At 42.5% G+C, this 24610-nt stretch overlaps 2 protein-coding genes and 1 pseudogene across 3 annotated transcripts; all 3 read left to right on the top strand.

Annotated features, from left to right (window-relative positions):
* The first annotated feature begins 2140 nt into the window (after positions 1–2140).
* Positions 2141–24531, top strand: LOC115730123 (caffeic acid 3-O-methyltransferase-like). Its single transcript, XM_048270984.1, has 5 exons — positions 2141–2562; positions 3242–3552; positions 3732–3796; positions 3938–4305; positions 24311–24531. Exons 1-4 carry the CDS (start codon positions 2141–2143, stop codon positions 4238–4240), a joined length of 1101 nt encoding a protein of 366 aa, XP_048126941.1. The 3' UTR covers positions 4241–4305; positions 24311–24531.
* LOC115742330 lies at positions 6310–11751 on the top strand (annotated as a pseudogene).
* On the top strand, positions 21172–24531 carry LOC115742327 (caffeic acid 3-O-methyltransferase). 2 transcript variants are annotated; one of them, XM_030676552.2, is made up of 5 exons: positions 21172–21696; positions 23241–23551; positions 23728–23792; positions 23960–24310; positions 24358–24531. In XM_030676552.2, exons 1-4 carry the CDS (start codon positions 21275–21277, stop codon positions 24260–24262), a joined length of 1101 nt encoding a protein of 366 aa, XP_030532412.1. In that variant the 5' UTR covers positions 21172–21274; the 3' UTR covers positions 24263–24310; positions 24358–24531. The 2 variants fall into 2 exon arrangements, with proteins under 2 accessions (XP_030532412.1, XP_048126940.1); XM_048270983.1 differs by having other exon boundaries at positions 23960–24531.
* Positions 24532–24610: the final 79 nt, after the last annotated feature.

Here is a 24610-nt window from a genome sequence, read left to right on the forward strand (position 1 = left end):
TGAATCTTGGCCCAAAAAAGGGTTGAAACCGAAAAGGATTGGTAACGCGAGAATCTTTTATCGAACTTAATCCGTTCGTTTTCTAATAAGGAATTCTAGGTCGGTTTTGGACAGAGAGTGTCAAATGCAAAGAATAATTATATTGACACCGGAGGCGTGATACAGACTCTTGACAATTCGACAGCCCCACACATTCGACAGTGAGACGAACTTCGACGTACTAGGACTTAGGGTGCAACACCAGAATTTAATCAACGAAGCCGAACCAGATTGTAGGACATGGTGCCGGAGTCTAATCGACGACACTGGACAGAGGAATGTATGATACAATATCGGAATTTAATCGGCAGTATTAGACGAAATGAGCGAAGGGTACAACACCGGAATTGAATCGACGGTATCGAACCTAATGAGCAGATGCCGGAATCTAATCGACGAAACCTAACTCTGGATATGAAACTCACCGGAATTGAATCGACGATGGGAATCTGAAAGCTATAGCTAAACTAAAGGCTAAGAGTTTAATTGCAAAGATAAGTGTTTGTGTTTGTCTGTATGTGTTGTTGTGTTGTGGCCGCGGGGTATTTATAGACTAGCTCCGGTAACCATCGAGCGGTTATTTCCTTTGGCTCCACATTTTATCCTTTTCGGATAAGTCGTGTGGATAGTCTTTTGATGGTTTCTTGATTCTTGCACCCTTTCTTTTCACTTCGTGGGGCTTACCGCCAATCTTTAATTAACTCGCCCGATCGTAGCTCCTTTCGCGCGCTTCTCCTTTCTCCCTCAAGGAAGATGCCGCCAAAACGTTCCTTGACACGTGGCATCTTCGAGGTTCTCCCGAGTCTATCTTTGGTACTCCTACCCACAGGCGATCAAAACTCCTGCTCGTGCCCGTCACGTGGCTCTTGGAGTAACCTTGGGTGTTAACAAGTGGAGATTATTCTCTAAAGGGAAAGTGATATGAGAGAGGTCTGGAAACTTTCCTTCAACGTTCAATGTGGTCACAGAGTGGTGGGGTGGGGTGGGGTGGGGTGGGGTGGGGGTGGGGGCGGGGCGGGGCAGGGCCAATAATGCCACGTGAAATGATTCGCAATGCCATGTTAAAGGATTCGTAATTAAGAAAACACGCCAATTTCAGTAAGTTCTGATGCCACGTGAAAAGATTCCCAATTAAGAAAACACGCCTGTTTCAGCAAGTTTTAATGCCACGTGAAATGATTCGTAATGCCACGTGAAAGGATTCACAATTAAGAAAATGCCACGTGAAATGATTCGCAATTAAGAAAATACGCCGGTTTCAGCAAGTTTTAACGCCACGTGAAATGATTCGCAATTAAGAAAACACGCCGGTTTCAGCAAGTTCTAGGTTCTCAAATTCTTGCCTGCAAAACACGTTTCCACAAGGGTGTAAAATCTGCAGATGATGCATAAACTAAAGTAGCCCCTAATCTGATCGAGAACGGAATGTTTATCTCGATGCTGTCCTCTCTGTCCATGAGGTTTGAGCAATGGAAAATTTACGTCAGAACGCGGTTTAATTCCTCAAAATAAGGATCAAGTTTCTTGTGCCAATTCACATCAATCCAGTAACAATTTGCAAACTCTGTGAACAGAGGAAACTTGTTCGGCGCATCAGTAGAACATGCGGCCGTTACCAATCAACATCAAAGAGCGAATGGAGTTCCAAGTCAGGAAGAAGACATCAGCTGACGCGGCAGGAAAAATGAAGGAATAAGCAAGCGAAGGCTGGATCGTACAAAAAGTTCAGGACTTGTTATCATAGGCTCAAAATGAGAGCACGAGCTCGTGCCGATTTCATTTCTTTCTCGTCTTCTTTGGAATCATTCGGCAGGTACACAGCTTGCCGTATCAAACACCAAGATTCCGTTCGGTGTTTACAGTACCATCACATGCTGTACCTTTCTTTATCTTAATGTTTTTTTTTTTTTTGGTGGAAATGGGGATATAATAGAACGTGAATTAATTGTTGTCGAAGCCTTTTTTTTTTCCTTTATAAGGGAGGTGTGCTTGACGAAAAATAATCAACGACGGTTTAAGATTTTGCCAGTGTCCTTGTGCCTGTAGCCCTGGCTTCTGCACTCTTTTCAATACTCATCGGAGGATAGAAAACCAGAAAAGGATGAGTTCAGCAGGATCCGAGACCCTGATGACCTCGACCCAAGTCTCCGACGAGGAGGCGAACCTCTTCGCCATGCAGCTGGCGACCGCAGCCGCTCTCCCCATGGTCCTCAAGGCTGCCATTGAGCTCGACCTCCTCGAGATCATGGCCAAGGTCGGGCCGGGTGCTTACCTTTCCCCGAGCGAAGTCACGTCCCAGCTCCCAACCCGAAACCCTGACGCCCCGGTCATGCTCGATCGGATCTTCCGGCTGCTGACCAGCTACTCCGTGCTCACGTGCACCCTTCGCGACCTCCCCGGCGGCGAGGTCGAGCGGCTCTACAGTTTGGCTCCCGTGTGCAAGTTCTTGGTCAAGAACGCGGACGGGGCCTCCATTGCCCCGCTCCACTCGTTCCAACAAGACAAAGTCCTCCTGGAAAGCTGGTTCACTTGTTTTTAACCCCTCGCCATCTTTCGCTCTTTTTCTTTGGTATTTGTTTTCGTGGTTTTCATTCTCAATGCCAGACATATAAAGATCAATTTTACACAACAAATATACAAAAGTACATGGTAAACTGTAACTGGTCATCAAAGGAAGCAATCATATGAAATTTATCCCTCCGGTGTGTGCCAATAATAGGAAGCAATCATATGAAATTCTGCATGGTGGTCCCTTTCACATGACTAAACCATCCTTCTTGGTCAAGGTGAGGTTGGAAATTGAAGAAGACGCGCATAGTTATTTCCCTCCATTTTTTTGGTAATTTCTCACCAAGACTTAGGATCTGAGTACATAATGACCAACCTTAAGTTGACCTCTAGGACCATGGAACTGTGTAAAGCAAATATGACTATATTGCGAGAAATAGCTAATGACTGTCAAAACTTGACAAACTCATAGATTTTGGAATGATATTAATCAATGGAGACTTTTTGTGTTTAGTCATCCTCAGAGAAATTGAAGCCCTTGGTGATTGTAATCCATCTTCTGAATCATCCTGAATCTCCTTCCATATTTCACAGCTCAAGAACTTGTTAATCTTCCATTATTACATGTTCTTTGAGCATTGAATTGGATAGTTCGCTTTTTATTGAATTGGAATGTTCGCTTTTTAACTCGCAGGTACTGCCTGAAAGATGCCATTCTCGAAGGTGGAACCCCATTCACCAAGGCGCACCCGATGACCCTCTTCGAGTATCAAGGCGCTGACCCGCGAATCAACAAGATGTTCAACCGGGCAATGTCCGATCACTCCACCATTACGATGAAGAAGATACTGGAAACATACGATGGCTTCGAGGGCCTCAAGATAGTGGTGGATGTAGGAGGGGGCAGCGGGGCCGTGCTCAGCATGATTGTTGCCAAATACCCTTTAATTAAAGGCATCAACTATGACTTGCCTCACGTGATTGAAGTTGCTCCGTCCTATCCCGGTAAAAAAATTTCATCACTCGCTCGCACTTCGAGATTAGTCGTCATTTCCTGGATAAGTGAGAGTAACCCAAGATCTACGAACAGATTCACATTTCACATTTGATTCGTTGTCCCTTAATTAATATGAAGCACCTTGCCGAAAATGACACCGAAGGATTTAATCTCGGGATTAACGCAGGTGTCAAGCACGTTGGAGGCGACATGTTCACCAGCGTTCCAAAGGGAGATGCCATTTTCATGAAGGTCAGATTGATGTCTCTCTGTTCCTGAAGTTGAAATTTCCAGGAAATACTAAGACAAGGCCTGTTGCTGGTTTCTTTGCTTTAATTTAGTCTCTTGGCAAGTACAAGATTGCTTCGTAAAAAGCACATTACATTCTCGCAGTGGATTTGCCATGATTGGAGCGATGAACGTTGCGGAAAGTTACTCAAGAACTGCTACGATGCACTTCCAGTAAACGGGAAGGTGATCGTTGCGGAGTACATACTCCCCATGTACCCAGACCCGAGCCTAGCGACCAAGGGAGTGATCCACATGGACTGCGTGATGTTGGCCCACCTCTCGGGCGCGAAAGAGAGGACGGAGAAGGAGTTCGAGGCTTTGGCCAAAGGGGCGGGATTCCAGGGCTTCCGAGTCATGTGTTGCACTTTCAATACTCACATCATGGAGTTCTTGAAGATGGCTTGAGCTGCTCTTCTTGGTGGTGATGTTCATGGTTCCTGGATTTGGAAGGTCGCAAATGATCCCTTCTTTTTTACGCAGTATGCTTTCGTTTCGGTGTACTAAGTTATGCCAATAAAAGGAAAGAATAAGGAATTTTATGTTCATACAGTTCGAGTCTGCATATTGACTTTACAAAAGGGGTAACAAAGCAGAATATGTGGAGATGCATGTGTTGTTGGTAAAAGAGAGAATAACGTTATTGAGGTCAAAAGAAAAATTTATGAGCTTAGGATTAAGACTTGTACAATTATATGGGCTAATTACATAAATAACCCTACCTTGCTAACACTATGTAATAATAAGTAACAAATCCAACTCTCCCCCTAACTTGCTAACACTATGTAATAATAAATAACAAACCCAACTCTCCCCCTCAAGTTGGAATGTAAATATGAAATAGACCTAACTTGTGGCAAATGTATGAAACTCGTCCCCGTCGAGGAGGCTTTGTGAAAATCCCTATTGATTGCTCCTCAGAACATATGTGCACCAATCATATATCACCGCAATTCGCCTTTTCCCTAATGAAATGACAATTCCCAAACAAAATGACAATCCACCTTTATATGCTTCGTTCGCTCATGAAATAATGGATTGCTAGCAATGTGAATAGCATATTGATTATCACAATGGAGTACATAATCCGATCATAGGCTGTCCAATCTCAGCCAACAACATATGAACCCATTGAAGTTCACCTATAACATTAGCCATAGCTCGATATTCAGTCTTTGCACTAGATCAAGAAACAATTTATTACCTTTCCATGACACAATTTACCACCAAGGAAGACACAGTATCCTAAAGTAGACTCGCTATCTACATCTACGACCACGGTTAGAACTATCAGAGTTCTAATTTCCGTGACCATTACCACCAGCACGAGCTTCTTGACCACTGCAAGCCAACATAACACTACTATATGATATAGCTGAAGCTTCGGGACTAGGAGTGTAACGAGCAACCTAAGAATACATTTCTTTTATGGAAGGTAGAGTGCCCGGAAAAGTAATCTATTGCCGAAGTAATCTGGATCAAGACCTCGGAGGAAGAGAACTACCACCATGCCTTCTTCCCGTTGCTGCATCCGAGTAACTATGGTGGTCAGTAGAAAATAGAATTTGAGATGTTGATACAAAGATGAAAAATGAGCGTAACACTCTGCCAATCCGGCATAATCAATTTTAGATTCAAATAAAGCCTCTCACATATCGCAAAATTGGCTCATGTTATTATGTCTGGAATAGTGTAAAGTACATTTTGTCCACACCTCACAGATCGTCGCACAAGCCATGAAAAGATGACAGACATATTTGGCCATACTTCCCCATAAAAGAGTACGCAACACAGCATCAATGACGTCCCATTCTTCTAGATTAGCTGGATCTACTGGTGATTCTTCTTTGAGCCATCTGGACCGGCAATTAGCATAAACAAAAGTAGAAAGAGCCACTAACCAAGTAGGATAAATGATACCATCCAACTTGACCAAGATAGTGTGTAATCCTGTCATACTACAAGTACCAATGATAGGTACCAAAAGATCCTGAATTAGGAGTAACAGTAGAGGAAATCACCCCCGAAACAACAGACTGAGAGCTTGCTAGATCGGTAAATCCACAAACCAAGAATAAAACACCACAAGCTACCAGAACACCAATAAGAGCACTAAACGGTGAGATTCAAGTACCATTAGTAAACTATAAGTGTTTAGTCGACCACCTAAAACTTAGTCGACTAGTCGGGAACCACAATGACAAAAGAAACACCATGAGCGTACACAAATCTCACCCAAACCACCACAACTTTGTGATCCAGTAATCACATTACCACAAGCAACTCAACACCAATCAAAACACACCTTGAAGAAAGAAACTCAAGGGAACGGAGGTGGAGGCCCTAGAAATCGCTAGAAACTTGCCCGCTAGACTAAGGCACTACTGGCGCGAGTGTTGGGGTTGATCTAGGATGGCAGAAAAGTGGACAACGTTGCAGGTGGTTGTTTGGGATTCACCAACAATTGCTTAGAGGATATGGGCGCGACTGCAAGAGTAGCAGTGATGGGAATTCTTGGTGATGGTGGAGGCAGCATGGGGGGAGACGTGAGACAAATTCACGATCGAGCCAAAATAATCTCTTCTCACTTGCCGATGATCGAAGCAAGGGCAGTAACCCTAGTGGCGGCGATGTGGTCGAATGTCTTCTCTCACGTAAGAATGCTTTGCTCTAATACCATGTTGTTAGTAAAAGAGGCAATAATAATATTCAGATCAAAAGAATATATATAGATTTAGGGTAAAGCCTTTTACAATTACATGGGCTAATACATAAATAACCCCAACTTGCTAACACAATATATGAGAAGCAATAAACCCAACAGTACACTAGCTACGATGGCCAGTTTTTTGCCTAAATATAGAATCACAAACTATATAAGCGGCATTCGTTTTTTCAACTGGGGAACTTTCACGAGCATTCTCCGTACCATTAGGGAATTTTGATGGGTTCATCATGTTTTTCAAAATCTTCTATACATTTATCGCCAGCCCTTTTAGTGTCCAATCCAAAATATAAAGCTTTGACAAAAGAGGCCAACACTCTCTGCATCAAGAAGCCAAAGGCTTTTTTCGAACCTAAGGATTGACCTCCTCATTTGACAGGCGATGCAGAAGACGCTTTGGTAAGCAAAACATTGTTTTCAACTGTCACCAAAACTATAAGGAGAGTACGTCGAGTTAACCCGTTTTGAGAAAGAAGGATGATATGTCGCTTCCTGCCGAATTGCGCGAGTTCTTCAAAAGCTCCGGGCAGTGTTCTTGGTCCAGAACTTGTTGGAATATTCTGTAGAGGGTGAAGTTGTGGTACAAGCTACAGATCCCTCTTCTTCAACGATTCCAGCAGGCTGATCGGTTGGACCATCGCACGGATAGATGAATGAGGCAACCTTCATCCTCGGCTTGTCAAGATTGCGATCGCCGATGCCACCCTCACTTGTACTTATCGAAAGTTTGCACAACCAAAGGAGGCATGGAGCATTACTAAGCTTGATCAAAGGCTATGAAAAGGTTAGTTGAAATCATATGCTGGCACATTTTGTGAATAAGTTCCTTTTTTTACCAAAGCGAGTGCCTTATTTCATGCAGCTATAGATCTATTCTTGAGAAGGACCAACAGTAATAAAGATATTAAGGATTTCGATAAGTTTAGATGTGATGTGTGGACTCTTATTGATTTCTTTCCCCTCTTAAGTTATCTAAATATAAGTTGTTTAGTAGAGATTATTCTCTAAAGGGAAAGTGACATGAGAGGTCTACAAACTCTTCTTCAACGTTCAATGTGGTCACAGAGTCATCTCTCCCCGAGGCGGATGCGTGTCCTTTCCTAATTCGGGACAATTTTGATTAATTTTCCTATTGTGGGGAGATTCAAAACTAATTCGGGTTGGACGGTCCAACCCGAAGAAAGTAAAATGGGGTAAACATAATGCCTTGTAAAATGATTCGCAATTAAGAAAGCACGCCTGTTTCGGCAAGTTCTACGTACGAGTTGCCGGAGTAAGCAAGTGAAGGCTTATAAAAATGTCTGGATCGTACAAAAGGTTCAGAACTTGTTATCATAGGCTCAAAATGAGAGCACGAGCACAAGCACGTGCCGATTTCATTTCTTTCTCGTCTTCTTTGGAATGATTCGACAGGTATACAGCTTGTTGGATCAAAAACCAAAACTCCGTTCGGTGTGTACAGTACCATTAGAAGCTGTAACTTTCTTTATCTTAATGGGGATCTAATTTTATTTTTATTTTTGGGTGGAAATGGGAGGCGCGCTTGACGAAAAATATCAATGACGGTTTAGGATTTTGCAATCTTTTCGTACCATTACCTGTGCTTTCCTTTCCCAATACTCATCGGAGAATGGAAAACGAGAAAAGGATGAGTTCAGCAGGATCCGAGACCCAGATGACCTCGACCCAAGTCTCCGACGAGGAGGCCAACCTCTTCGCCATGCAACTGGCGATCGCGCCCACTCTCCCCATGGTCCTCAAGGCCACCATCGAGCTCAACCTCCTCGAGATCATGGCCAAGGCCGGGGCGGGCCGGGTGCTTACCTTTCCCCGAGCGAAGTCGCGACCCAGCTCCCGACCCCGAAATCCTGACGCCCCCGTCATGCTCGGCCGGATCTTCCGGCTGCTGGCCAGCTAATCCGTGCTAACTTGCACCCTTCGCGACCTCCCCGGCGGCGAGGTCGAGCGGCTCTCCGGTTTGGCTCCCCGTGTGCAAGTTCTTGGTCAAGGACGCGGATGGCGTTTCCATTGCCGCACTCAACCCGACCATCCTGGACAAGGTTTTCATGGAAAGCTGGTATCCGTTTTTCTAAAACCTTTACGTTCTTTTGCTGTTTTTTTTTTTTCTTTCTTTGGGATTGTTATCATGATTTTTCTTCCTCAAAAGCCAGAGATATCACCATCAATTTCACGCAACAAAGGACATGTTAAACTGTAACTACATCAATGTTAAGTTCTTTACCGCTCCTTAACACTAGATCTTACTCGAAAACGTTTTGTTCTTATAACCACTTCTTTGAAGAATTGTTATTTTTTGTTTCAAGATTAGCTTTACTAATTACTAAAAATGAAGTTGTAGCTTGTGTCCTTCTACCATGCGATCTCCTCCTCACTAGGGGGTGAGCAAGACGGACCAATCAAATCTAACCGAACCGATTGGTTCAGCCTAATTTTCGATTTCATTAAATTGAAATCATTGATTTTCGATCTAGTTCCCGATTTTAGGAGAGAATCGGACAGCCTGGACCGATTATATCTTATCTATTTTTTTATTTCTTAAATGTGAACATAATAATTCATCGATTATTGTTTCATTTCTTAAATGCATACCTAACTTTAATCAATATATTAAAATTAAAGTCCGAATTGCTCACCTTACTAATAATCCATCGATTTCATTAGAACACCGGGGATTTCATCACCCAATGAATTCTCAATCGAGCTAAGTTGTCTATGACCCAAAAGTAGGATAAGTTACTTTTTATTGGGTGGAGGTTGGATCCTCGTTTGATTCAATTACTTTCTTATGATGAGGTCCGAAAGCGTATCAGGATTCGGCCAATGGCCACACCTCAAGACAATGCAAAAAAATATGATGTCGATTTGTCCACTTTGTCTCCCACCATTGGGACTTGACCTTACAAGGATCGGGTGGTGGTACTAGGTAGATAAGTTAAGTTGGTTATCAGACATTGTGCGAAGCACAGATCTACTCAGTGGCGCATCAAAGCTTCTTCTTGTGACTGTAGGTGTGGGAGGCTACTCTACCTGCCTACCCCATTGTCGCCAACCTAAGTTGATCAGGGGTCTATCTTCCCCTGCCAAAGGCCCCTTAAGTTCCTTCTAAATATTTTTCTTCCTTGAAAAGAGGGAATACGGAGAAAACTTATAGGGGAATTCCTTCTCCTATCTCCCCTTTAGCCTTTTAAGGACATGCTCGGGTGCATCACTATCAGGCTGAGCAATTGTAGCTATTAAAATATATCATAAACTCATTTCTTAACTAATATTTAATAGATTGAGTTGTTAAATGATTTAGTTATATTCAGTTAATGGGTTTAGAACAGTAAGGCATAAAATAATATGGGTGTTAAATGAATTCACAACTTACTTAAATCTAACCCACCTCTATGACTCTCCTCACACTCTCTTGCTCTCGCTTGATCTCGCGCTTACTTATTCCGCGCTCTCACCTCAATTGGCGTATGAGCTTAAATATGAAAATGTTTTACTAATATGGGTCAGGTCAGGTACGGATCTTTACATTTGTATTACATGAAAATGTGTCAATTTGGGTCTGTTTATTTTTGCCCCATTGACCCACCCGTTTGACAAATCTAAAGAACTTTAAGCTTTGGTATCCGACTCGGTTCAATGATTGATAGGACCCTGTACCCCCATCAACCATTCCGGGTGCTTGCTTCAGCAAACATTTCGTGTTCTATTTGATAATTTTTGCCTGAAAATTGAGGGGGTTGCTCTTGCTTGGTATATACTCGACATATCACATGAGGTGGGCACAATTAGTTTTCCTCCATGTTTTGGTAAATTTACACAATAAATTCTTGGGATCTAAGTATATAATGACCAACATTGCGTTAACCACTGTAATTGAACGTGAGTATATATCAGAAGGAAAATATTTATCAGCTAAGCGAATGGCTAATATCCTCTCAAGACTTGACAAACACGTAGATGGTGGGATGATATTAATTATGGCAACTAAGGTAATTTGTTTTCAGTCATCCTCAGAGAAACTGACATAACTGGCAATTGGAGTCCCACGTTTGAATCATCCCAAAGATCCTCCAATGTTTCACAGCTCGAGAACATATTATAAAAGAATTTTCCTAGATTATTGAATTGGACTGTTTGCTTTTGAACTCGCAGGTACTACTTAAAAGATGCAATTCTCGAAAGGGGAATCCCGTTCAACAAGGCGTACAGGATGACTGTGTTCGAGTATCACCGCACATATCCGCGATTCAACAAGATCTTCAGCCGGGGATTGTCAGATCACTCCATCATTGCCATGAAGAAGATACTCGAAATGTACGACGGCTTCGAGGGCCTCAAGACGGGTGATCGAAGTCGGAGGTGGCACTGGGGCTGTGCTCAGCACCATCGTCACCAAATACCCATCGATTAAAGGCGTCAAATTTGACTTGCCTCACGTGATTGAAGACGCTCCATCCTATCCCGGTATATGATTTTTTTTCACTTGCTTGCTCTTCGAGATTAGCGGTCATTCCTAGTTATTTGATAGCAACGCAAGATCTAGGAACATTTTCGCATCTCACATTCAACCGTTGCCAATTAACTTATATGAAGCACCTTCCAGACAATAACACCGAAAAAATCTAATGTCGGGATTAATGTAGGTATCGAGCACATTGGAGGCGACGTGTTCGTGCGTGTTCGTGAGCGTTCCAAAGGGAGAAGCTATTTTCATGAAGGTCGGAACGATGTCTCTGTTCCTGTTCCTGAAGATGAAATTCTCTTCAGGAAGTACTAGGACAAGTCATTTTGTCTCTTGGCAAGGCCAAAAGGTAGTTACCGGTCAGAGAAAGCACGAGATTGCTTCATGAAAAACACGTTACTTTCTTGCAGCGTATATGCCACGATTGGGAACGATAAGCATTGCGCGAAGCTCCTCAAGAACTACTATGCTGCGCCTCCAGAGAACGGGAAGGTGATAGTTGCGGAGTACATACTCCCCGTCCGCCCGGACTCGAGCCTAGCGACCAAGGGAGTGATCCAAATGGACTGCCTCATGTTGGCCCTCAACCTGAGCGGGAAAGAGAGGACGGAGGAGGAGTTCGAGGCGTTGGCCAAAGGGGCGGGATTTCATGGCTTGCGAGTCATGTGCAGTGCTTTCAACACTTACATTATGGAGTTCTTGAAGACGGCTTGAACTGCTCTTCTCGGTGGTGATGATGTTCATGGTTCTTGGTTTTGAAAGGTGGCAAATGAGCCCTCCTTTCGTACTTTGGCTATTGATTCGGTGTGCTACGATGCGTCTTGGAGAGCATTGGCTTTACAACTTCGGATCTGGACAAGGTTTTTCCATTCGAGGTATTTTCCGATAAAGCAAGCTAGCAGTGTTTAGAACAATTGGCTTTTGGTACATTTTCGTAGAGCAATTATAAGATGAAGTAAAACTTTCCAAACAAAAAGAAAGGAAAAAAAGGAGAGTGTAGGGATACAGGAGCCCGGCAGTCGCCGTGGCAGGTTGGCTAGAACTCGGTGAACGCCCACCGGAGGCTGTGAGACCACGAAAAGGCTCATTGGGTTTGCGTGGCCCCAGCTTACGCGGGGCAGAGGCCGCTCGACCCACCGTGAGACAGATCTCGCCTAGGCAAAGCTTGCCAACGTTGAGCGACCCTCGGCGATCTGGAGCCCCGTGAGCATGGACCACAAGCTACGAGATATCAACAAGGTTTGAGCATTTTCAAAGCTCCACTTTGCAACCAAAGGCCCTCATAGTTTTTGTCACCAAACAATGAAAGTTGTCGGAAGGGATCTTAGGAGGCCCAAAGCCACTTGTAAACGTTGCTCCTAAGCGCTACAAGTTCTGTTCATCAGTGGAAAGATGAATGATTTGTAAAATATGTTTCAATTAATGATAATTTGTATTGCTTCAAATAATTAGCCCATAAAACATATTTCCATTATTGCCGCCAATTTATATGTAAATATTTTCGTAGATTATAAAGATATTTTTCATTCATTCAATTTTGTAAGCGATGTTATTTTGCCTGAATTTCTCCCGCAACGAAATACTTTTCAACGAAAGTAGTTGTTCGATTTTTAAATATAGGAAAAGGGTTCTATGATGATTCCGAACAAATGTGATCCAAAAAATCAGGAAATCAACGGATGAATCTTCAATAAAATTATGCAAACATGAACCGAGCCACAGTTTGACTCGACGGAAAGTTTCGGAGAGTATAGTTTTTACAAAATGAACCAACATAAACAAACTTTGACGGAGTATGACTCGAGGACAAAGCCTGAATACAATTTGGTATTATGCCGGAGTTTGACTCAACGGCAAAATACCAGGGATAAAGAGCTGGAATTTAACTCGACGACAAGATTCTAAAAGCTACAGTTAAGAAAATTAAAGTGCAATACAGGAAGTAAAGATAGGGATAAATTTGTTTGATTTATCGAGGGAAATTATCTGATGGATGATTGGTGGTATTTGTAATGGTTGAATGATTACTGCTCCTTGACGATTGCAACTTTCAAATGATCTCCATCAACTGCTTCCACGTTCGTCATTCGTCATGAACTGCTCGACCACGTTCTTGGGTAATTGTTTCCACCATATACAAGCGGTCACATAACTGTATATAGCCCTTTGACGGCTTGCAGTAACTTGAATTTCTCTCTGCTTGCCCTTACCGATCATGCCTAAATTCCTTATTTTTCATGAATCCCATGATCAAGCCTTCGGGTATTTGTACAGGGGCTTACATAACCGTCGATGACTATTCTTCCACTAGAAGTTCCAACGATAACCGTTCTTTGCTTCTGGCTCGCATCTATTTCGGATTATTTCATGTCAATGGCGGTATAACCTGCTGTTGGTGCCAAAACCGGTGATCATTTCAATTCCGTCGTCATACTTGACGAATGGACACGTGGCATTAATATACGTAGCCGGCGATTAGCAAGTGAACATTCTCAAATAGTTCGATAATCGTATAATAATACCCACGCGCAGTGCGCATGACCTATTCATGGTCTGGTATCTCTTCTTGACTCTCTCCCTCTCATGCCTTGGGCATGTGTATCGAGGGACGAGCTATTTTCGGTATCAATAGTTACAAGCAAATATTTTTAGAAAAATATTTTTTGAATCATTCATTTTCAAAGTTTAGAGATCCTAAAATTTAGATGACTAAATCCATTCTTATCCCGAAAGTAAATAGGCGATCAATGCTTTATCCTATATTTTTAGTCGAGCAAAGTGAAATGGAAAGTGCTTCGGAAATTTCTACTTTTCATTCACACTTCAACTACTTTCCTAATCTAAGTATCCACCGCTTCAATTTTTCTAATCAAGTCATTCTTATTTTTTTTGTCTAGTTCTATCATATTCTATCATATTCTACTAAACAAGCCACATTGTGTGCGCTATGTGTAGTGTGCAAATTGTGAAACTCTACTCCCTCCTCACGCGTCCCCACCCCGCTCCCGCCTATGTACTGCTTCTAATCAAGTCATTCCACTTCTACAAAATATGTAATATGTTCCCCCTCACAAAATCCCATTAAAATCTAACTGGCCCGGTCTTTCGAGGATGCCGAAATTGTGACGTCGGCTCAAATAATATCTGCATGGACACGAACAACGAGGCACGATTAGTGAAGAGACGGAATTTCTTTTCTCAATTTACCATTTTTATTCCCGCGCCGTATGTACGACAACTATTCACGATGGATGTCCATGTTGGCAAATATTCAATGCACGTCATGATCCGTCCTCCAATGGCAACATCGATGTGGTCTCGATCGGGTTTTGTATGGACTTGATTAGATATTTTGCTCAAATGAAGAAACTCGGTTTAAAAGATTAGAAAATGAGGGGAAAAAAAATGTAGCGAGCAATAGAAGAATTTTTCTTTGGGGAGTAATCTTTGGAACTTATAATGGAGAAATGGATGGGAATGGCGGACGACTCATGTGTCTAATTGACAATTTCCAGGACTTATCGTTAGTAAAAGGCGACAAATAACAAGGAGGAGGAAAAGGTTGTTTAGTCTATTAATTTAATGAAAGCCGCCAGGTTGTGATCGACAAGATCTTGTCATTTTTCAATAAATAAGTGCTTTATGCAAAACACGCGGTGATGGTATGCGAATCTATTATCAGAAATAACTAACGATACTTTCAAACCGTCGGGGAAGTATTTCTCTAATTTAATTCTATTTCTTTCCACGATAAAAGAAGCTGTAGTCTCTCTCTTCTTTGTCCCACCAACTTGATATACAAGAAATGACATCTTCGAACTTTGATCCAATTTTTTATTATCATTCTTAAATTTTTAATTTATTCAATGTGGTCACGTAAACTTTAGCACAACATACAATGTCGTCCGTGAATTTTAAATTTGCTTTCAACCAAAAAAAAAAACTTTGAATTTGTTCATTATGATCCCAGAACTTTTGATACAAGTTCAATTTTTTTTTTGTCGAATACATGTTCAATTTAGTCCCCGGACTATCTAAAAATGCTCAATATTATCCTTCCATATATGTGAACGATGGACAAAAAAAAAAATATGGTCACACGTGGATTATTCATATAAGATAGTCAACTCAAATTACAATATACTAATCCTATTAATTTGATAATTTTGTTAAATCTGTAAAAACGATGATTCGTGTTATTCAATGACATGAATTATTATATCCTAATTTAAGTTGAAAATTTTACGTGGGTAATCCACGTGTAACGTTATTTTTGTGCCCGCCGTTCAAATTTACCAGATTCGAAGTCGAATCAGTAAATTCCGCCAACTCCAATTAATGAAATAGTAACATTAAATATTTTCACATAGCATGAGGGTTAGATCGAATACTTATTAAAAATTTAAAAATCACATCGAATTAATTAAAAGTTTAAGAACGTCGGTGCATATCGATCAAAGCTCGAAATCAATTGTGTAATTATCATAACACGACAGCAAGAAATTGGGTGCCCGTCAATTCTTTGGGAGGGCGTAACATGTTCTCTGTCAACCGATTGACGTTTTTATTTTATTTTTTAAATTTTTTGAATTTTTGGTTAAGGAACGGTTGAATTGACGTTGTACTCACCCCGACTTTTTAAGCGAATGGGGTAATGAAAAGAGTTGTCTTTTCGGTGGCGGTCGTGCTCGTGATCTCCCCCACGTCAAGGAACATGGCCGAAAAAAAAAATTGCAAAATGCATCATGGTTTGGTGGGAAAGTTGGTGAAGAATTTTGCAATTGGTTCTAAAAAAATTTTTAAAAAAAATTATTTTGTTTCGAATGATTTTGTGTGAGGGGATAAGATAAGAAAGGCTTTCGCCGTCGTGCCCTCACCGGTCCCCGAACGGCTGCAATCGCCGTCTCCATCGGGAGGAGTAGGTGGGGGATGTTAACCCCACAAACCTTCCTGTCCATTCATATCTTCCTCCAATCCTTTTAGAAAATACTCGTATTCTCGCATTTTAAAAAACCCATTTGATCGTTGAATCTGAGCCAGTATGACATAAAGATGAGGACTGGAAGCGAGGGTTTGACTTAGATATCCATGCACAATTTAACTCGACAAGTGATGTGATGACGCTACCGATGCTACCTTCTTCGATTTTTATCCCCCTATCCAACTACCGGCTAGATGAGGAAACCTTAATCTCGAAAGCATTCGTCAAAATGAAGACACCATGACGCTTCTCGAGCTGGGAACACAAGTCCGCAAAATGTACCCATCTGTCTGGCGAAACGATCGGCGAATTAATGCTTGTTGTCTCCTCGCTAGAAAGCGCGAACGATGCGACTTGTTATAAGAGGATGATTCGTGGGCAGTGGAAGTATTTTTGTTCACCGTATCAAAACTAATCTAGAAAACTCAAACGGAGGAGGGAAATCATTCCTCGGGGGGGAAAGGAATCGAATCATTCGAAACGAGAGAGTGATCTCCCGGAGGATGTGCTTCCATTTTTAAGTCATGGATAATGCTGATTATTTTTTCGTGTTCGCATGAAGTTTAATTCATGTTGGACCCAGCAACCACAACAATAATTTAAAAAAAATTAAGAAAATATATGTATAATGCCAAATGAATGATGCGCAATAATTTAAAAAAAAAAAAGTAATGCCTGCTTGAGCACGTTATTTAACGCGTGCATGTGAATTGTCTGGATGAGCAATTGACTTATACTATACGTGGATCGTACGATGACTGAAAAAAATGCCGGAACTTGTTTATGCTAGGCTCCAAAGGAGAGCATGTCTTATCTCTTTGGTATTTACAGTACAATTAGATGCTAATGACTTCGAAATCTTAATCGAGACACAAGTATGCTCGTGAATTAATCGTGGTTGTTCGAAGTAGAGGTTCTCTTTTTTCTCATATAAGTAAGTAAGATGTGGTTGATGAAAAATATGAACAACCGGTTCGAGATTTTGACGAATATTGTCGTTCAAACCGCAACTAACCCGGTTTTTATACGTTTTTATATGTATATATTTGTCAAACACTCCATCAAATTAAGGAGCTTTGGAACTTATCAAAAGAAGTGGGTGTCTACTAATAAATGTCTGACATGTACTAAATCCCCATTTTCAGAAGATAATAGGAGCAATGCATTTGGGGCGACGGTTTCTTGATATAACGATCAGGTTCGAAGAGGGTAGAGAGTGGTCGCTGGAACATGAAAGCCTGGACAAGGCGCTCCTAATAGGCTTCTAAGATGGAGAATGAGGAAAGAATGAATCAAACTGCGAACCAAACGGGGGGAGAGCGACTTAGGAATATACAGATGCGTGTGTGTGAGAGAGAGAGAAAACTGAAATTAACTCATTGAGATGGCTTTCACCGTAACAACAAGTTTTGCTTCGGAACTCCAAAGCACTATCGGGACAAGTGATCTTCACGGAAAGTGCGCCTGTACACTGGACTCGTCAAACGAGTGAATCGGATTGTGTTTAGGTCGGGTTATAAATGGTCCAATCCAATTAGACCCATTTAACCCGTTTATGATTTATTTATTGTAATGCAAATATAATGACCCATACCTGACTCATATTCCTAAAATACTTTCATATTTAATCCAATTCAAGAAAACTTACACCAAACTAAGGTGAGAGTTCGGAGTGAATAAGCACAAGATTGAGTGAGGGCGAGAGAAAATGAAGAGAAAATCATAGAAGTGGGTTGTAAACCCATTTATGACCCATTTAACACTTACATTATGTTTAAATCCATTCATGACTCATTATTGAATATAACTAACTAACGTAACAACTTAGCATATCATATATGGGTTAAGAAAATGATTTATGACTTATTTTAACGGTTCTTCTACGGGCCAAAAGTTAAAATCGTGAGGCTTGATATGTGATGGGTCAAAACAGACAATAACTTGAGTGGGTTAATCTAGGGATGCCATAATATAATATTAGAGAGGGACCCACACTAGTAGGTGTGTGGTTCTTGGACGGACCATGCGAGAACGGGGAGTGGTTGCCTGGGCTTGCTAGCTTGGATAAGCGGTGGCTCCTAACAAGTTTATAGGATGGCGAAAGAGCAGAAATGATCAAACAGTACACCAAATAGGAGAGAGCAATTCTAGAACATATATGAAAAAACTATATTTAACTCACGAATGTGTCTTTTGATGTAACGACAAGCTTTGTTTTGGAAATCCAAAATTAAGCTTGCTCAAGCTAGAGTACAACCAAGATGGATGACCTCCTACAAAAGTGCATGCTTGTACACTAAATGACAAAACTATGAGGCCTCGTATGGGACAGGCCAAAACGGATAATACCTCAAGTAAGTTAATCACAGCAGAACCCCCTCCAATAGGTATGTGGTTCGAGGGTAAACCACACGGAAGTTGGTGGGTCCGTAATAACCTGGTCCGATTAGGTTGGGCTTCCGGAGTGGTGAAGGGGACATGAATGAACCGAACCGTGCACCGAATATGGGGAAAGCGATTCTGAAATATATATTTGAAAGTTAGAAATAAACTCACGCACGCACCTTTTGATGTGAAAACAAGCTTTACTTTAGAATTTCAAAGTTAAGCATGCTCAAGTTAAAATACTATCGGGATGAGTGTAACACCTGGGAAATTATATGTCCGTAAATCAAAGGATAAAATCGTGAGGCTCGGTATTGGACGAGTCAAAACGGATAACACCTCGAATAAGTTAAATTCGGGGATGTCACACTTGGATTTTCTAAAAAGGAAAAAAAAAAAATTCTTCGCCTCCTTTATATTAGGGGCGTGCAACCGGATTAGGTTCACTCGGAACCTTGATCGGACCATTCGACAAATAGGGTCGAGAATTGGTTCCTGTTCAAAGCGGTTCCACTTTTTGGGAATCGGTTGAAACTATTGAGGTTCCCGATTTTAGATGGAGATCCACCCGGACCAATTTTAGAACCGGTCTTTAGCTACTTTTTTTAAAAAAGAAACCCTAAGCTCACTTGCCAGCCTTGCTTCCCTTCCTTTGTTTCATATTTCCCATATCTCTCTCTCTCTCTCTCTCTCTCTCTCTCTCTCTCTCTCTCTCTCTCTCTCTCTCTCTCTCTCTCTCTCTCTCGTTGTCGTCACCATCGGCTTGCCTCTCATTGTCGCCATCATCGGCGCTACAAAGATGTAACACAACTTGTCGTCGCCTTTTGTCTCATTGTTGCCGGACTAGCCACCATAGCCTCTCGCTATCACCTCTCTTTTGCATCTCACCGACACGGGCATCGCTATCCAAAGCTAGGTGAGCTCATCGATACTCATATTATTTGATGGAAAAAAATATAATCAGAAAAAGAAATAAAAGGAAAACAGGTTTTCAATTACACCTTGGAACCGGACTGAAAAATAGGGTCGATTCCAAAACAGGTTCTAGAACAAACTGGATCGGTTCTAGATTACAAAAATTGAGAACCGATTATAATAGGGTCGGTTTCGGGATCTAGATCCGGACCCTACCCACATGACCCATGCCCACCCCTGCTTTGTACTATAGAGTCATATGAAATCCAACCTCTTATGGACAATAAGAGGAAAATTTCCTTTCCCGCTCTGCCGAAAATTTTGCAGATTTGTGACCCAAATCAAGAGTACGTTTGTTTCGTGAAACATATGGATTGAAAAAATATTTTCATAAAAATGATTGTTTGTCTTACCTAAAAAATAAATGAATGAAAAATGTCCATCGATGATGAAATTAATTTTCATTGATTAACATGTTCAAAAAATCATTTTCCAAATCATTCGTTTTTCGTGAAACAAACGAAGGTTAGTATTGATAAAGAATAAATTTCGACAGGTGATAGTGAGCTTTCTAATTGTGTTGATTGTTAACAATACTTTCAACGGGGCCATGTTTTCCGGCAACCATTTGTCGTAGGGAATCCCATCCGCCTCCCGTGACAGTTAAGCTACAAAGATTGACATAGTTGTTCGTTGTTACAAGCAAGTTCACTCGTAGTTCAGGCATTGAACCTTTTTTTTTTTTTTTTGGAATATTAGATCATCAATGAAAAAACGTTTATAAACGCGGTCAAGTCCGACATTTGAAGAAGATGGGGATTTTATTCAAACATGTCGTGCTCGATCACGACTTGTCTAAGTTACAATGACCTTTCGCCCGTTTTAGGTACATGCCGATCTTCCTTCCACGGCCTTTGACAAAAAGACAAATTGCACCCAGGCTTTTTGTCAACCAAACTCTTTACCTAATACACCGCCAAGACGATCGATCAAATCGCGGGTCCTAGGATCGTAGGTTTCCCCATAATTTGTCGTTGCAGATGTTATTGTGGATAAAGATCTTCCCATGTACAAATTCCCGGAAACGGGTGTACAAATTCGAAGAGAGGGAGTAACTTGGCAATTGGCATGGCGCTCACCTTGCCACGTATGACTGACGTGAAAAATCAATGCTGCCTAATATTTTCTCCGGGAGAGTTGGTTCGGAGACCCGCGTCTCCATCGATGGATCACTCTCACTCTCTCTCTCTCTCGTTATCGTCCCCATGCCCAAAGCTTACCCCTTCCGTAAAAACCAACTGCTGCTTTCGTGTTGGCTAATCTTTTGAGTCGGTTTTGATAGACTGACATCCGGGCGAATTCGAACCCGTCTTCCGTGGCGGGCAAACAATCTGTGCCTTTTGTCCCACAGAGAGCCGCGCTTCCGGGTTGATTACGAGGTAAGTCGACCCCCGCGCGCAGACCAAGTGATCCGATAGGACGCACGATCGGAGTAAGGTTATATCCACGGAGCATCTCTATTATTTCTAAGAAAAAATGGTTGTGGGATCGATCGAACTGTGGAAGTAGCTCGTGTACTCGAAAGATCAAGTATTTCTCTCACGCCTGGGTTGATTTGGTGGGAAAGCGACAACCAACCCATAAAATGGTCGGAAGTCATCACTAGTGAGAGAGAGAGAGAGAGAGAGAGAGAGATCTCTCTCTCTCTGTATTTTGGTACACTGGTTGTTGCCAATGGCATGCTGGACAAATGTCCATATTGGCGAAGTAGGGTCCACTGTCATTCCAACGGGGGTTGGTGAGCTTCCAAGTTCCATATATATGGCCCTCCACCACCACCGCCACCACCACCACCACCACCACCACCACCACCACCGCCTTGCCTCGCTTCATTCCCCCACCGCTTTTCTCTTCTTTTCTCATCCTATTCCCTCTGCTTTGTCTCTTCGGAAGAAAATGGGTTCGACCGGATCGGAGACCCAGATGACCCCGACCCAAGTCTCGGACGAGGAGGCCAACCTCTTCGCCATGCAGCTGACCAGCGCCTCCGTGCTCCCCATGGTCCTCAAGGCCGCCATCGAGCTCGACCTCCTCGAGATCATGGCCAAGGCCGGGCCGGGCGCTTACCTTTCCCCCGGCGAGGTCGCCTCCCAGCTCCCGACCCGGAACCCCGACGCCCCGGTCATGCTCGACCGGATCTTCCGGCTGCTGGCCAGCTACTCCGTCCTCACGTGCACCCTCCGCAACCTCCCCGACGGCAAGGTCGAGCGGCTTTACGGCTTGGCTCCGGTGTGCAAGTTCTTGGTCAAGAACGCGGATGGGGTCTCCATCTCCCCACTCAGCTTGATGAACCAGGACAAAGTCCTCATGGAAAGCTGGTACCTTTTTCACTTTCCTCTGGCTCTTTCTTTTTGGCAAAACTGTAGCCGGGCATTAAAGGAAGGAAGCAGGACGAGATGATGATTAGCTCTTACAATTCCACATAGATAACGGGGAGATTCACGATCTGCTCCCACTAAAAACGCAACTTTTCACGTCCCATGGTGTCAAGAAAATGTTCAAATCTCGCACCCTCTTTTCCTTTCAAGAGTCGCTTTAACAGTGAAACCTCGAAACGAATGGCGATCTCAGGACTGAGTTCTCCCCGCGAAGCACTTCGCTTAGCTGGTAGTGGCCCGTCTTTCCTGTTGTTCTGTTTGAAAATGTCTTTTGGAATGTTTGGTTTTCTTTCATTGGTGATTCCTATCTAATTCGATTCAGTCAGTTTCTTATGATTGGGTATGAAAGCGGATCAGGAACGGCCCAGTGGCCCACATCCTTGTCCTTTAAAGATTCGCACTCATCATCTTTACTTTAGATAACAATGGAACATGAAAAATACTGGGGTTGGTGGCTTTCCACGCATCACTTCTCTTCGTCAGAGATAAATGCAGCAGGTAAGCTGTTTTTGTCGTCCATGGTTTTGTCGTGTCTTGCTTGGCTTTAGATCGTTTTCCACAAGAAAATCCGCAGTCCGCCAATCATTCGATGCCGCGAAATCATCCCTCCCAGAGTATACGAGTGCTTGCCATGTTATCAGTGAATTAGTGATGTGCGTCTTCCGGAATGATGCAAGTGGAGGAAAGTCGCTGCTGAGAAGCAATCATATGAAATTCGTGGTTCTAGGTGTGGTCTGCATCATTGCAGATAGTGGTCCCTATCAGGTCATTACCACATCCTTCTTGGTATCCGACTCGGCCCGATCATTGTGGGAACCCCGTACCTAACCCTTCTTGGTATCCGACTCGGCCCGATCATTGTGGGAACCCCGTACCTAACCCCCGTTGAATGTTCCGGAAGCTTGCTTCGTCGATTTGATAAATTTTTGCCGGAAAATTAAGGGTTGCTCTTGGTTGATGTATACAGATATACTAAATAAGATGGGCAGGATTATCTTGCTTTAGTATTATTTGACATGTTTGTGGCACTTGCTGAAGGACAGACTTTGTGTGCTTTCGTGGTAGAAATTCTCAAAAGTTTGTTGTTGATAGGAGACTAAGTCGTTTTTGGACATCAGGTTTCCCCGATCTTCCCCGGAAGGAAATCCTCCATCCTTTGGTAAATTTAGACAGAAGTCTTATGATCTGAGCAGAGAATGACCAACATTCCGTTGACCTGTAGGACAAAGGAACTGTAAAATAGATATATCTCAGAAAGAAAATATGTATCGGCCAAGCGAATAGCTAATGTCTGTCAAAAATTGACAATCGCAAAGACGTTGGACTGTTTGAATCATCCGAGAGATTAAAGTAACTGGTAACAGTAAGTGAGCTTTTGAATCATCAGAAATCTCGTTCGAGGTTTCACAGGTTAAGAACTTATTGGTTTCTCTTTGTTATCTTCCCTGAGTGCGAAATTAGACCGTTTGCTTTTTAACTCGCAGGTATCACCTGAAAGATGCGGTCCTTGAAGGCGGAATCCCGTTCAACAAGGCGTACGGGATGACAGCGTTTGAGTATCACGGCACCGACCCGCGATTCAACAAGATCTTCAACCGGGGAATGTCTGATCACTCCACCGTTACCATGAAGAAGATACTGGAAACGTACAAGGGCTTCGAGGGCCTCAAGACAGTGGTCGATGTCGGAGGCGGCACCGGGGCCGTGCTCAGCATGATCGTTGCCAAATACCCTTCGATTAAAGGGATCAATTTCGATTTGCCTCACGTGATTGAAGACGCTCCATCCTTTCCCGGTATATAATGTTGTGACGCGCTTATTCTCCGAGATTAATTGTCATTTCCTAGATTCTTGAGCAACCCAAGATCTAGGAACATTTTTGCATCTCACATTCAATTCATTGCCCCTTAACTACTAAGAAGCACCTTGCTGAAAATAACACCAAAAAGTCTAATGTCGGTACTAATGTAGGTATCGAGCACGTTGGAGGCGACATGTTCGTCAGCATTCCAAAGGGAGATGCCATTTTCATGAAGGTGAGATTTATGTCTCTGTTCCTGAAGTGGAAATTTTTCAGGAAATACCCAACAAGGCCTGTTTCTGTTTTCTTTGCTTTATTTGGTCTCTTGCCAAGTCCAAAAAGCTGTTACTGATTAGAGTATGAACAAGATTGCTTCATAAAAAGCACATTACTTTCTTGCAGTGGATATGCCACGATTGGAGCGATGAACATTGCGCAAAGTTTCTCAGGAACTGCTACGATGCGCTTCCCAAAAACGGAAAGGTGATTGTTGCAGAGTGCATGCTCCCTGAGTACCCAGACCCGAGCCTAGCGACCAAGAGTGTGATCCACATCGACTGCATCATGTTGGCCCACAACCCAGGCGGGAAAGAGAGGACGGAGAAGGAGTTCGAGGCGTTGGCCAAAGGGGCGGGATTTCAGGGTTTCCGAGTCATGGGTTGCGCTTTCAACACTTACATCATGGAGTTCTTGAAGACTGCTTGAACTGGCTCTTCTTGGTGGTGACTGTATAATGGTTCTTGGATTTGAAAGGTCGCAGTTGGCTTTCAATTCGGTGTACCAAGTTCTTCTCCTAAAAGGAAACGTAAAATGAAGTGACCGTATGATGCTTGGGAATTGGAAAAGGAGAAGTTACAAGATTTGTTGTGGTATGTCAATAAAGTTTTGAGTCTGCATACTGGTTTTACAAAATGTGTAACAAAACCGTGTATACCGATAAGCCTGATTGATGAAAATTATGATATTCCATCTTCTTTTTAGTGAAGCGCTTTGAATAGCAGGGAAGATCTCACTAAAAACGGAATCCCGCACGGAGTGAAGGGATTGAATCGA

Source organism: Rhodamnia argentea, chromosome 10 (genome assembly GCF_020921035.1).
Source record: "Rhodamnia argentea isolate NSW1041297 chromosome 10, ASM2092103v1, whole genome shotgun sequence".
Lineage (NCBI taxonomy): Eukaryota > Viridiplantae > Streptophyta > Magnoliopsida > Myrtales > Myrtaceae > Rhodamnia > Rhodamnia argentea.

Excerpts from the sequence above, each read along its gene's own strand:
- LOC115742327 (XM_048270983.1), top strand. The coding sequence starts at position 21,275 with ATGGGTTCGACCGGATCGGAGACCCAGATGACCCCGACCCAAGTCTCG. Across the intron at positions 23,552-23,727 it reads AGACGCTCCATCCTTTCCCG|GTATCGAGCACGTTGGAGGC; the intron begins GTATATAATGTT and ends GTACTAATGTAG. Across the intron at positions 23,793-23,959 it reads GAGATGCCATTTTCATGAAG|TGGATATGCCACGATTGGAG; the intron begins GTGAGATTTATG and ends ACTTTCTTGCAG.
- LOC115730123 (XM_048270984.1), top strand. The coding sequence starts at position 2,141 with ATGAGTTCAGCAGGATCCGAGACCCTGATGACCTCGACCCAAGTCTCC. Across the intron at positions 2,563-3,241 it reads AAAGTCCTCCTGGAAAGCTG|GTACTGCCTGAAAGATGCCA; the intron begins GTTCACTTGTTT and ends TTTAACTCGCAG. Across the intron at positions 3,797-3,937 it reads GAGATGCCATTTTCATGAAG|TGGATTTGCCATGATTGGAG; the intron begins GTCAGATTGATG and ends ACATTCTCGCAG.